Source organism: Gigantopelta aegis, chromosome 10, assembly GCF_016097555.1.
Source record: "Gigantopelta aegis isolate Gae_Host chromosome 10, Gae_host_genome, whole genome shotgun sequence".
NCBI lineage: Eukaryota > Metazoa > Mollusca > Gastropoda > Neomphalida > Peltospiridae > Gigantopelta > Gigantopelta aegis.
In genome coordinates this window covers 88,526,925-88,541,269 of record NC_054708.1, presented here as the reverse complement: position 1 = coordinate 88,541,269, position 14,345 = coordinate 88,526,925, and the positions used below count along the sequence as shown (strand labels likewise).

Sequence of the window (14,345 nt, the reverse complement as noted above, 5' to 3'; positions counted from 1 at the left end):
ATTGAAGACTGATAACCCATCCCGTACGTATTGGTATGGTTCGCTGTACTGCGACTACTAAAATAGACTCGCCCAATATTTTTAGAATTTGTATGCTCCCAAAATAACGTTATAAAAGGCAAAGAGTGATTGGTCAATATTTAAATTATTATTTACAGACGAAATGTTACCTGGACATTGGAGACTACGCAGTGTTGTTAGCAATCTGATTAAAATTAGTTCTACTAGTCTAAATAAGCATTCGTAATTCACATGAAACCTATCGTATACCCTTAAGATAATTCGGAATATTTTCAAATTATTTTCTAATCACAGGCATGATTCTGCAAGTAAGGTTTTGATTGGTGGACATGAGCTCCAACTGGTTGCTGTTAGATCCACATGTAATAGTGGAGCTAATTTTAATTAGATTGACTAGACACACGACGGATTTACCCAACATTTAAAGGTGCTATCTCGATGTTACGGTGCCATACTTCGCTATTTTCACATTTATTTATGATAAAATAGGAAAATTAATCGATCACACACCTAATATTTGCATAAATAACTCGTGAATGTTGAAATTGTAATCAGCGTGCACGATATGTGAACAGAGTGCCTTCAGTACAACTAGGTTCCTGTTTTATCGAAATAATCTGATCAAATGGGAGAATCCACAAAACCTGGCATGTTCGCTGCGTGTAGCAGGATACAGGGCCGTCAGAGACAGGTGATTTGTACAAAAACAGAAAACACGTCAGCAGGAGTCGAAATACTGCTGTCCCGACCGGGTTTTCGCCGGTCAACATCACCACGGACAAGAAGATTTTTATTTATTTATTATTATTATTATGTTTTATTTTTTATTAATTAATTAATTTATTTATATTTATTTATTAATGTATTTATTATTCTTGTTTTACGTTTACAATCACTCATCAGTTTGAGTCAATAATGTTTGGTGCGGAAGGTATTGATTCGGGCCTGCAGAATCTGTAGGTTATCAGACCGAAGTACCGGAAGGAATGTCAGCTAATTTCGAGCCCTGTTTGTCAGCAATATCCGCACCTGACGTCACGTTTGCACATAGTGTTCGTCTCAAACAAACGAGCCCATCTGACTCGGTCGGCCTCTGAAGATTCTCCAATAAAAACAATCATTTCTACTAGAACATTAAATTACTGGGTTGTAATTTTGTATGGGCAATTAGTTGAACGTATCAGATTTAAATCGTAAAGAAAAGATCGCCAAACCGCATATTATATGACGGTAAACACCAAGCATCTTTAAGCACCAAGTATAAACAGTAAAGATGCCGTAATACTGTTTCACGGTCTAAGAACTAGGACCAGCTGATTTGAAGGTGACCGTCAGTCGACGCGTATTTAAAGTTGATGCTTCAACCCCAGGAGAACGTGTCTAACAGTGCATCCCGCAGGACTCGAACTTAACGACGGCACAGACGGCAACTGAAATGCATATAAATTACAGTAGGCCAGAAGCTTTACCGATGGAAGTCTTTTGTCAATGGATAACAATTACTGGTCTCAGATGAAGACATACTATTTGGTGTTTTGATTTGGTGTTGATTTGTTATAAAGGTTACTGGTTAGAAACTGTTGTAGACAGGCTCATATTGTGATAGGTGCGCATTTTACCGATAGTAAACACATTACTAAATTGCTATAGGTAACTCACCGTTTTTACGTACGATATTTTCAGGAAATACTACAAAAAAATAAAGAGGGCACTCCCCATCCCACCCGTTAATCAGCCAATACTTTTCTTTATAAAATGCATCCATTGAATAATCTTGAAGTCGACAATTCAAACTGCCCAGCTACATGTATCAATGACTTATGGATTATGAACAATCAAATACTGCAGTTAGGGGTCTTTAAAAATACCACACTCCAGAGCTGTTTCCATGGTGCACGGGCATAAATAAAAATAAACAAATAGTCAGAATGGATAAAACTAGAACCTGTTCATCTGAATCACGTGGTAAAAGATTAAATTTGACCTCACGACCCCCATGTCATGCTGAATTGACCAACCAACAGCACTCGCCGCTTGACGTGACGTAATGAATCAATAGCAGTGTAGAGGCTAGAGCGATACGCTAACGTAGTAGTTCCCGTCAATACTGCGTAGAATTCGTGCTCCCGGTCTATTTTTAGATCAACAAGCTGTCGTCCCATTAACGGTTAATCACACGTGTACGTGTAGGAATACTATTGCAGACACGATAGCGTAACAGCAGAGGCAGTAACGGTAAGAGCCGACCCGGCGCGTGTTGTTTTCACGTGTAACACGAGCTGTAGTGTGTGTTTAGAATACTATGTAATAATACTAATATTGCACCAGTTGGCTACTGGAAGTACCATACTACCACTGCTTCTCAAACTGGTGCTACTACCCAGTACTTAGAATAACGGTTGCGATAGTGATGCTTAAAATTAGTAGCACAATGCAGTAGTAGTAGTAGTAGCAGCAGCAGCAGCTGCAGTAACAGTATGACAGTAGTACGTTAGTAGTAAAACAGCATCGGCAGTAGTAGCACCAGGACAATTACAAAATATGAGGCAGAATTTGCATTTCGGTTTAATAGTAGTAGTAATAATAGTTGTATCTCTACTATCATTAGTACTACAGTAGTAATACTTTATAATAATAGTAACCAGTAGTAGCAGTAGTTATTTAGTACTAGTATCGATAGCAGTAGTTGTAAAAGACGTAACAGCTGTAGTTAATGGTTGGCTACTACTAGTAACTAGTATCACTAGTAAGAGTAATATTGATAGTAGGGGCAATAAGCTTTAGTAGAAGTACAATTGTTCTTTTACTGACATAGTGGTTTTATTTATTGGTACTAGCAGTGGTTGTATTGACAGTAACAGCGGCTGTGTTTGTTAGTAACATGAAAGACAATTCAGCAGTATGAATGTAGGCGGCAAATGACAACACTGCATTGACAATGTAGACAATCGATAATTTAAATTCCTTGTCGTCTGCTTTAAATTCCGTGAAATAATTCATCAGACTACTCTTGTGTATTTCAATTCCGATACATCAGGATTTTCGTTTGCTTCAATTTCAAGTACATATCGCGTTAAATTTAGGCACATCAGGGATATCCAGGGCTAAGGATAACACATAATCAATCAGTTGGGGATAGGATACGATTCTGTCTGCTTTTCTGAGAAATATATATAATAATGTGCTGGAAATGTATGTTGTTTGTATGCATTAAGTCCTAGTATATCATGAACATTTTAAATTAGGTGTCATCTGCATTAAATATCAACGAGTACCCAGTCACATACACCTGCGTATTATATTATGTATTGTTACAATTGTGGATTTCTGTCAAACAACAATAATTTTTTAGTGTACTAAGTTCCCCAATTTCCGGTAACGGGTAACACCTTGTGATGCCTAATTCCAGTGTGCCCATCGTGTACACAGTTTCTGACATCACCGACCATTGCGTCCATGATGTGAACTTTACCAAACCAAAACACTTTATAGATGTTCGACGCTTGTTACTTATATTTATATCACCTGCCATGCATGATATAAATTTACAGCACCATTTATTTTGATTGGTGTGAATAATTAATGCGTTCTGGTTTGTACTGTCTTGTCTGTGGTAAACGCAGATAAAAGATCCATTGCTGCTATTCAATTACCCTGGGTGTCGTTTAAGTCTTCGATTTAGCCCTGTCCGCATATATAAACCATATATATAATCTATAAACCATATATGAATGATGATACGTACCATATATGAGGGTATGGCTAAATCTAAGTTAGTGTCAAAAGCTATCAATTCGAAACATTCGACAACCAAACGGTGGTCAAGTGGGCCAGTTAGACACCGAATAATACGACATGTTACAAACCTGTTGACGAACTCAAGTGGGCCAGTTAGACACCGAATGATACGACATGTTACAAACCTGTTGACGAACTCAAGTGGGCCAGTTAGACACCGAATGATACGACATGTTACAAACCTGTTGACGAACTCAAGTGGGCCAGTTAGACACCGAATGATACGACATGTTACAAACCTGTTGACGAACTCAAGTGGGCCAGTTAGACACCGAATGATAGGACATGTTACAAACCTGTTGACGAACTCAAGTGGGCCAGTTAGACACCGAATGATAGGACATGTTACAAACCTGTTGACGAACTCAAGTGGACCAGTTAGACACCGAATGATAGGACATGTTACAAACCTGTTGACGAACTGACTGTGTACTTACTACTGTTGTGTTCTCATGTTAGTTGTTTGTTTTTCCAGCGTCATGTCGTGGATCAGTAACTGAAGCCTGTCATGACATACTGCAGACTATACCTCCACATCCTCTTCACGATCGGGGTCCTTGTTACGGGTATCCTCGGATCAAAGGGTGAGAACAAATAGATAACACCACACTCGTTTTTGATACATGTTTTTAACGAATTCGGCCAACTTTCCCGGTAACTGACCGAACGAAATTGAAGAAAGTTTGCGAGTTCTGTAAAAATGGCATTTAACAAAAACGAGTGTTTTTTTGTTTGTTTGTTTGTTTGTTTGTTGTTGTTTTTAAAATTATTATTGTTGTTCTTTGCCTTCAAAGAATGTAATAGTTGTAAATGGCAGCATTTTGAGAAGTAAAGGTAAGACTTTTGGATTGATGCAGAATGATATTTATCAGAAGCCTCTGGTCTGCAGTTTAACCCAATAGCGTCGCTAATGTACTATTGGACTAATTTAAGAACAGCGTACTTGAACTTGAATAGTTCATCATCATTTTGTTTTCATCACTATCATCATCTCCACTATCATCAACATTATCACCGTCAACATTATCACCGTAGACATTAGACCGTAGACATCATCACCGTAGACATTACACCGTAGACATCATCATCGTAGACATTACACCGTAGACATCATCACCGTACACATTACACCGTAGACATCATCATCGTAGACATTATACCGTAGACATCATCACCGTAGACCGTAGACATTACACCGTAGGCATCATCACCGTAGACATTACACCGTAGACATCATCACCGTAGACATGATCATCACCGTAGACATCATCACCGTAGACATCGTCATCGTAGACATTACACCGTAGACATCATCATCGTAGACATTACACTGTAGACATTACACTGTAGACATCATCACCGTAGACATTACATCGTAGTCATTACACCGTAGACATCATTACCGTAGACATTACACCGTAGACATGATCACCGTAGACATCATCACCGTAGACATTACACCGTAGAAATCATCACCGTAGACATTACATCGTAGACATTACACCGTAGACATCATCACCGTAGACATTACACCGTAAACATCATCACCGTAGACATTACACCGTAGACATCATCACCGTTGACATTACATCGTAGACATTACACTGTAGGCATTACATCGTAGATATCATCACCGTAGGCATTACATCGTAGACATTACACCGTAGGCATTACACCGTAGATATCATCACTGTAGACATTACATCGTAGATATCATCACCGTAGGCATTACACCGTAGATATCATCACCGTAGACATTACACCGTAGATATCATCACCGTAGACATTACACCGTAGATATCATCACCGTAGGCATTACATCGTTGACATTACACCGTAGACATTACATCGTAGATATCATCACCGTAGGCATTACATCGTAGATATCATCACCGTAGGCATTACACCGTAGATATCATCACCGTAGACATTACACCGTAGATATCATCACCGTAGACATTACACCGTAGGCATTACATCGTAGACATTACACCGTAGGCATTACATCGTAGATATCATCACCGTAGGCATTACACCGTAGGCATTACATCGTAGATATCATCACCGTAGGCATTACACCGTAGACATTACACCGTAGATATCATCACCGTAGGCATTACGCCGTAAATATCATCACCGTAGACATTACACCGTAGATATCATCACCGTAGACATTACACCGTAGGCATTACATCGTAGACATTACACCGTAGGCATTACATCGTAGATATCATCACCGTAGGCATTACATCGTAGATATCATCACTATAGACATTACATCGTAGATATCATCACCGTAGACATTACACCGTAGATATCATCACCGTAGACATTACACCGTAGATATCATCACCGTAGACATTACACCGTAGGCATTACATCGTAGACATTACACGGTAGACATTACACCGTAGATATCATCACCGTAGGCATTACATCGTAGACATTACACCGTAGATATCATCATCGTAGACATTACACCGTAGACATTACACCGTAGGAATTACATCGTAGACATTACACCGTAGATATCATCACCGTAGACATTACATCGTAGACATTACACCGTAGACATCCTCACCATAGATATCATCACCGTAGACATTACATCGTAGACATTACACCGTAGATAGCATCACCGTAGGCATTACATCGTAGACATGATCACCGTAGACATGATCACCGTAGACATTACATCGTAAACATTACACCGTAGATATCATCACCGTAGACATTACATCGTAGACATCATCACCGTAGACATCATCACCGTAGACATTACATCGTAGACATTATACCGTAGATATCATCACCGTAGGCATTACATCGTAGATATCATCACCGTAGACATTACATCGTAGGCATTACACCGTAGGCATTACATCGTAGGCATTACACCGTAGGCATTACATCGTAGGCATTACATCGTAGGCATTACATCGTAGATATCATCACCGTAGACATTACATCGTAGATATCATCACCGTAGGCATTACATCGTAGATATTATCACCGTAGGCATTACATCGTAGATATCATCACCGTAGACATTACATCGTAGATATCATCACCGTAGGCATTACATCGTTGACATTACACCGTAGACATTACATCGTAGATATCATCACCGTAGGCATTACATCGTAGATATCATCACCGTAGGCATTACACCGTAGATATCATCACCGTAGACATTACACCGTAGATATCATCACCGTAGACATTACACCGTAGGCATTACATCGTAGACATTACACCGTAGGCATTACATCGTAGATATCATCACCGTAGGCATTACACCGTAGGCATTACATCGTAGATATCATCACCGTAGGCATTACACCGTAGACATTACACCGTAGATATCATCACCGTAGGCATTACGCCGTAAATATCATCACCGTAGACATTACACCGTAGATATCATCACCGTAGACATTACACCGTAGGCATTACATCGTAGACATTACACCGTAGGCATTACATCGTAGATATCATCACCGTAGGCATTACATCGTAGATATCATCACTATAGACATTACATCGTAGATATCATCACCGTAGACATTACACCGTAGATATCATCACCGTAGACATTACACCGTAGATATCATCACCGTAGACATTACACCGTAGGCATTACATCGTAGACATTACACGGTAGACATTACACCGTAGATATCATCACCGTAGGCATTACATCGTAGACATTACACCGTAGATATCATCATCGTAGACATTACACCGTAGACATTACACCGTAGGAATTACATCGTAGACATTACACCGTAGATATCATCACCGTAGACATTACATCGTAGACATTACACCGTAGACATCCTCACCATAGATATCATCACCGTAGACATTACATCGTAGACATTACACCGTAGATAGCATCACCGTAGGCATTACATCGTAGACATGATCACCGTAGACATGATCACCGTAGACATTACATCGTAGACATTACACCGTAGATATCATCACCGTAGACATTACATCGTAGACATCATCACCGTAGACATCATCACCGTAGACATTACATCGTAGACATTATACCGTAGATATCATCACCGTAGGCATTACATCGTAGATATCATCACCGTAGACATTACATCGTAGGCATTACACCGTAGGCATTACATCGTAGGCATTACACCGTAGGCATTACATCGTAGGCATTACATCGTAGGCATTACATCGTAGATATCATCACCGTAGACATTACATCGTAGATATCATCACCGTAGGCATTACATCGTAGATATTATCACCGTAGGCATTACATCGTAGATATCATCACCGTAGACATTACATCGTAGATATCATCACCGTAGGCATTACATCGTAGACATTACACCGTAGGCATTACATCGTAGATATCATCACCGTAGGCATTACATCGTAGATATCATCACCGTAGGCATTACACCGTAGATATCATCACCGTAGGCATTACATCGTAAACATTACATCGTAGACATCCTCACCGTAGACATTACATCGTAGACATTACATCGTAGACATCCTCACCGTAGACATTACATCGTAGACATTACACCGTAGATATCATCACCGTAGGCATTACATCGTAGACATCATCACCGTAGACATCATCACCGTAGACATTACATCGTAGATATCATCACCGTAGACATTACATCGTAGATATCATCACCGTAGATATTACACCGTAGATATCATCACCGTAGACATTACACCGTAGATATCATCACCGTAGACATTACACCATAGATATCATCACCGTAGGCATTACATCGTAGATATCATCACCGTAGGCATTACACCGTAGATATCATCACCGTAGACATTACATCGTAGACATCCTCACCGTAGACATTACATCGTAGACATTACACCGTAGATATCATCACCGTAGGCATTACATCGTAGACATCATCACCGTAGACATCATCACCGTAGACATTACATCGTAGACATTACACCGTAGATATCATCACCGTAGGCATTACATCGTAGACATCATCACCGTAGATATCATCACCGTAGACATTACATCGTAGACATTACACCGTAGATATCATCACCGTAGGCATTACATCGTAGACATTACACCGTAGATATCATCACCGTAGGCATTACATCGTAGACATCATCACCGTAGATATCATCACCGTACACATTACATCGTAGACATTACACCGTAGATATCATCACCGTAGGCATTACATCGTAGACATTACACTGTAGATATCATCACCGTAGACATTACATCGTAGGCATTACATCGTAGACATTACACCGTAGATATCATCACCGTAGACATTACATCGTAGACATTACATCGTAGACATTACACCGTAGATATCATCACCGTAGACATTACATCGTAGGCATTACATCGTAGATATCATCACCGTAGACATTACATCGTAGACATTACACCGTAGATATCATCACCGTAGACATTACATCGTAGATATCATCATCGTAGGCATTACATCGTAGATATCATCACCGTAGACATTACATCGTAGACATTACACCGTAGATATCCTCACCGTAGACATTACATCGTAGACATTACATCGTAGACATCCTCACCGTAGACATTACATCGTAGATATCATCACCGTAGGCATTACATCGTAGACATGATCACCGTAGACATGATCACCGTAGACATTACATCGTAGACATTACACCGTAGATATCATCACCGTAGACATTACACCGTAGACATCATCACCGTAGATATCATCACCGTAGACATTACATCGTAGACATGATCACCGTAGACATTACATCGTAGACATTACACCGTAGACATCCTCACCGTAGGCATTACATCGTAGACATCATCACCGTAGACATCATCACCGTAGACATTACATCGTAGACATTACACCGTTGACATCCTCACCGTAGACATTACACCGTAGACATCATCACCGTAAACATTACACCGTAGGCATCCTCACCGTAGACATTACACCGTAGACATTACACCGTAGACAGGATCACCACCATCATTATGATCATCATACACTGTAATCTGTTACGTGGTGTTTGTTGGTTTGGTTTTAGCTCAGACTGCTGAGATTATATCTGCATCTTCCACGACATTATTAAAATAGTTCTATATATCCCACTCTTTCACACTGGATGCGGCACGGCGCAGTGGAATAACCGGAAGCATGCGTGTATTATATATTAAGAGTCTATTATGAGTTTGCAACCCTGTAACATGTCCTAATAATAAATACTCTTTAACAACTAAATTTGAACGACAAAATTGTTAACCGTGTCAAGACCGTATCTGTGCACAATCCAGCGTCGAATGTGTATTTGGCAAATAGTGGTTGATTCCATGAATCTCTATCTAGGGCATCGCCTCTAGGAGGACAGCCACTCTCGAGGAGATCCTTTACTGGACAAAGAATCAGGTCAGGTCATAGGTTTGAACGTGCACATCCGAAACAAGCTGTTGTAGCACACGCCTGTCATGGGCGCAGGTGTCGACTTTCGCCGGCTCCTCCGTCCAGGACAGGAAAAGGGTTGTTGTGGGTGGGAGAGGGGGTCGTTCGTGCTGGCAGGTGCAAGGGAGTACAAGTAACCCGACCAGGGTCGGTAGCGGGCGAGGGTTGCTTTTGGTGCTATTTAATTTGCAAATGTCCCGTCAGATTAAAGCCAAATAGAAGACAAAACATGGGAAATATCTTACTCTTATATAATTATGTTCAAAACACAGCTCTAAATTCAATATCTTGCGGTGAGCTTATTAATTGTGACTGGTATGTAGATGGTATGAATGCTCCGAAAGCATCAGACACAAGAGCCGGACACGCCGCGTCCATTGTGAACGAGCCTGTTACTTGTAGATTAAAACAGTCAGAAATGTATTATTGGTTTATACATCATTACGCGAATATAACATGGACAGGGAAATATTTCTGGATTTTCGCAACAATGACTGTAGCTGAGATGAATGGCGGAATCTATACTTTTCACGTCATAATCGGAATTGACTCGTTTATCCTGGCATTGCCGGGATCATTTGGACGGAACGGTATTACTCGAGTGTCAAACCACTTAGTGCCAATCGAAGTAAGGATTTAGTTTGGAATTAATGGTGCGCGAAGTTGTAACTTGCTAAACCCTCGCTCTCCTATAGTAGTTGGCTCCATTCGGTAATGGAACACTAATTCCTGCTTTGATTTAGGAGGAGCCGCCCAAAGGACCCGGTCCCTTACTTTTAGTCAGCTAATTTACATTTTGCCAATGTTCAAGGAAAGCAGTATCTTCGTCTTTTTTTTTTTTTTTTGTCTTTTTTTTTTTGTTGTTGTTTACCAATTCCACCGAATTACATTATGGTAGGCCCTTACAAAATTCTAGATCCTTGTCAGAACCGTCATGCAAATTTTTGTTGTCCCATGTGAAAATAACATTTATTTGGTCCGTTAAAATCAGTGTCATTTAAATATGATCATGAATTGCAGTCACAGTCACACTTGGATCTACAAATATTTCTATAGTTGACACACACGGGTATAACCTAGAACCTGGTTTCCTAAAATCTGTAATACGTTGCCGACCGACGCAGACGAATGATATTTTGTTAATGTGAACGCAGTAGCATCAAACACAAATCGTCTGTGACTGTGTTGAAGTGAAATTTTCGTTTTGTCTGCATCTATCTGTGTCGGTCTACGGTCGATTTTTATGGAAAGCAGAATTAAGTTATTGCTCTCTGAAGTTTGGATCGCCAAATGTTAACTATGGTGTAAGAGTTTTACAGAGATCCAAATGTTAACTATGGTGTAAGAGTTTTACAGAGATCCTTGGTGAACTGTACTGGTGGCCCTGGGCTCCGTTCTACGAAGTTTGGATCGCCAAATGTTAACTATGGTGTCAGAGTTTTACAGAGATCCAAATGTTAACTATGGTGTAAGAGTTTTACAGAGATCCAAATGTTAACTATAGTGTAAGAGTTTTACAGAGATCCTTGGTGAACTGTACTGGTGGCCCTGGGCCTCGTTCTACGAAGTTGGGATCGCCAAATGTTAACTATGGTGTAAGAGTTTTACAGAGATCCAAATGTTAACTATAGTGTAAGAGTTTTACAGAGATCCAAATGTTAACTATGGTCTAAGAGTTTTACAGAGATCCTTGGTGAACTGTACTGGTGGCCCTGGGCCCCATTCCACGAAGCGATCTTAGCCCTAAGATTACCTTAAACGCATAGCTACCCTATGCACTTAAGTTGATCTTAGGGCTAAGATCGCTTCGTGGAACGGGGCCCTGCTCTGGTTTGTATCGCTCACCCGTTTCAAAGGTACACTGTTCTCTCGTGTCATTCTATGGTAGTTCTTTCTAAAACTCTGTCTTCATTGAAACAGTAATTGTGTCACACGTGACATTTATTTCTGGAATGTATATTTAATTACAAATTAAGTAAATTTTGTTTTGTTTAAAACGACACCACTAGAGCACATTGATTAATTAATCATCGGCTATTGGATGTCAAACATTTGGTAATTCTGACCCGTAGTCACCAGAGCAAAATATTAAATGTTGTAGCCACTGCTGGTACTCACTTTGTATAAAAACTGGTAATCGGCTAATTTGGGTATGGGTAACGGACATGTTTGGCGTGTTCTTCTGTCAGAAAACTGTTCAAGCACGCATGTTGTAATCACAACATCTGACTTCGACATATAGTTCTGTTGAAGACCAGTATTTGGCAATGGGCAGGGTGAGCCCTGAAGAACACAACGGGAGTATCTTCAGCCACCCGTTTGTTTATTCACTCTTGCTGGACTGCGGACTGTTTTTAGACTACTCTTTAAACCGATTTATTGTTGCGGGAACCAGTCAAAATAGGTTGTAAACGTTTAGTAAGAACAGCCACGTGTTCAGCGACAACGAGCGGTGCTAACTAAACGTTGTGACTACTTTGACTGGTTCCCGAAGTCATCATTAAGTTGAATGTGTAGCGTAATTGCTAATCTTGCAAACGTTAGCGGCAAACTTCTGGCTGAAATTGCACCAGGCAGACTGAACTTGGATGTTCAGAAATGAACATTGTAATCAAGACACCAAGTTTCAGCCACAGTTACCATGCACCGTTGTTAGAGGTCCGCGAACTGGTGACTTAACCGCATCTCCTAGTTAGGTCGAACTCGATTGGAAGCTAACCACATCTGTTAGTTAGGTCGAACTCATGTATCATTATATATAGTGACAGGCCTCCTATAGATGGAGTGGGAAGGATGTAGCATTATATATAGTGGCAGGACTCCTACAGGTGGAGTGGGAAGGATGTAGCATTATATATAGTGACAGGCCTCCTACAGGTGGAGTGGGAAGGATGTAGCATTATATATAGTGACAGGCCTCCTACAGGTGGAGTGGGAAGGATGTAGCATTATATATAGTGACAGGCCTCCTATAGATGGAGTGGGAAGGATGTGTCATTATATATAGTGGCAGGCCTCCTACAGGTGGAGTGGGAAGGATGTATCATTATATATAGTGACAGGCCTCCTATAGATGGAGTGGGAAGGATGTATCATTATACATAGTGACAGGCCTCCTATAGATGGAGTGGGAAGGATGTATCATTATATATAGTGACAGGCCTCCTGTAGATGGAGCGGGAAGGATGTAGCATTATATATAGTGACAGGCCTCCTATAGATGGAGTGGGAAGGATGTAGGATTATAGAGTGGCAGTCCTCTTAGAACGAACTGGGAAGGATGTATCGTCCTGAAGACTGGCAGTCCTACAAAGAATAAAGCTTACTGATGAATCGTCCTGGGGAGAGGAAGTCCTGAACACCTCAGACCGATTCACATATATACATATGTATAGTCACCACCTTAAGTTATCAAAACGTTTCTTTGGAATGTTTTATACAGAGATACATACATGAACGAGCAAAAATGCGAATGTGTGTTTGTTTGTTCGTTTGTTTTTGTTCCAATTATAGCTTATGTACTTCCCATAGAGAGGATATTAGATGATGAATTGGTTGGAATAGGAAAACCCCAGTAGATATGTCTGTCTATATAGGTAACCTCTCCCAAAAATACACGAACGACCAACTAATAAACAGTTTTGTCATTGACACCAAACTGAAAGGGCATTGAGTAAAGCAAGCTGGATGCTGTATAATTGATTTTATGGTTATTATTTAACGCATGCAGAAGGAAACTAAATGATTCATCGTTTCAGCACCACAGCTCCCAGTGGGGTTGTAATCGATTGATACTAGATACTCGTATAGAATACACACACGTGTACACGCCCACTCGTCACTACGTACGTGTGTTAATCACTGACGGCCGTGTGTATAGACATTTAGAACACCACACATACGTTAACATTTCATCCCATAGATTAATTAATTGTCTTCACTTGCATTATATGAATAGTCCTTCACAACTATCGATATTTCCACGAGCTTACAAACAGCACCAAAACAAGGCTTGTGAAAATGTCCATCTAATTTTGAAAACACATTGAATATGTAATTTAT

The 14,345-nt window shown here is 40.2% G+C and overlaps 1 protein-coding gene across 4 annotated transcripts in view; it reads left to right on the top strand.

Moving 5' to 3' along the window:
• Positions 1 to 14,345, top strand: part of LOC121383927 — a 43,240-nt gene that overhangs the window by 9,809 nt on the left and 19,086 nt on the right. For 3 of the 4 annotated variants that reach the window (XM_041514024.1, XM_041514026.1, XM_041514025.1), the window contains one exon: positions 4,295 to 4,403. In XM_041514024.1, the coding sequence (XP_041369958.1) occupies positions 4,328 to 4,403 (76 nt within the window). In that variant the 5' untranslated portion in view covers positions 4,295 to 4,327. Of the gene's footprint in view, positions 1 to 1,908; positions 2,257 to 4,294; positions 4,404 to 14,345 lie in introns of those variants that run through there. The other variant, XM_041514028.1, reaches the window with a different exon arrangement.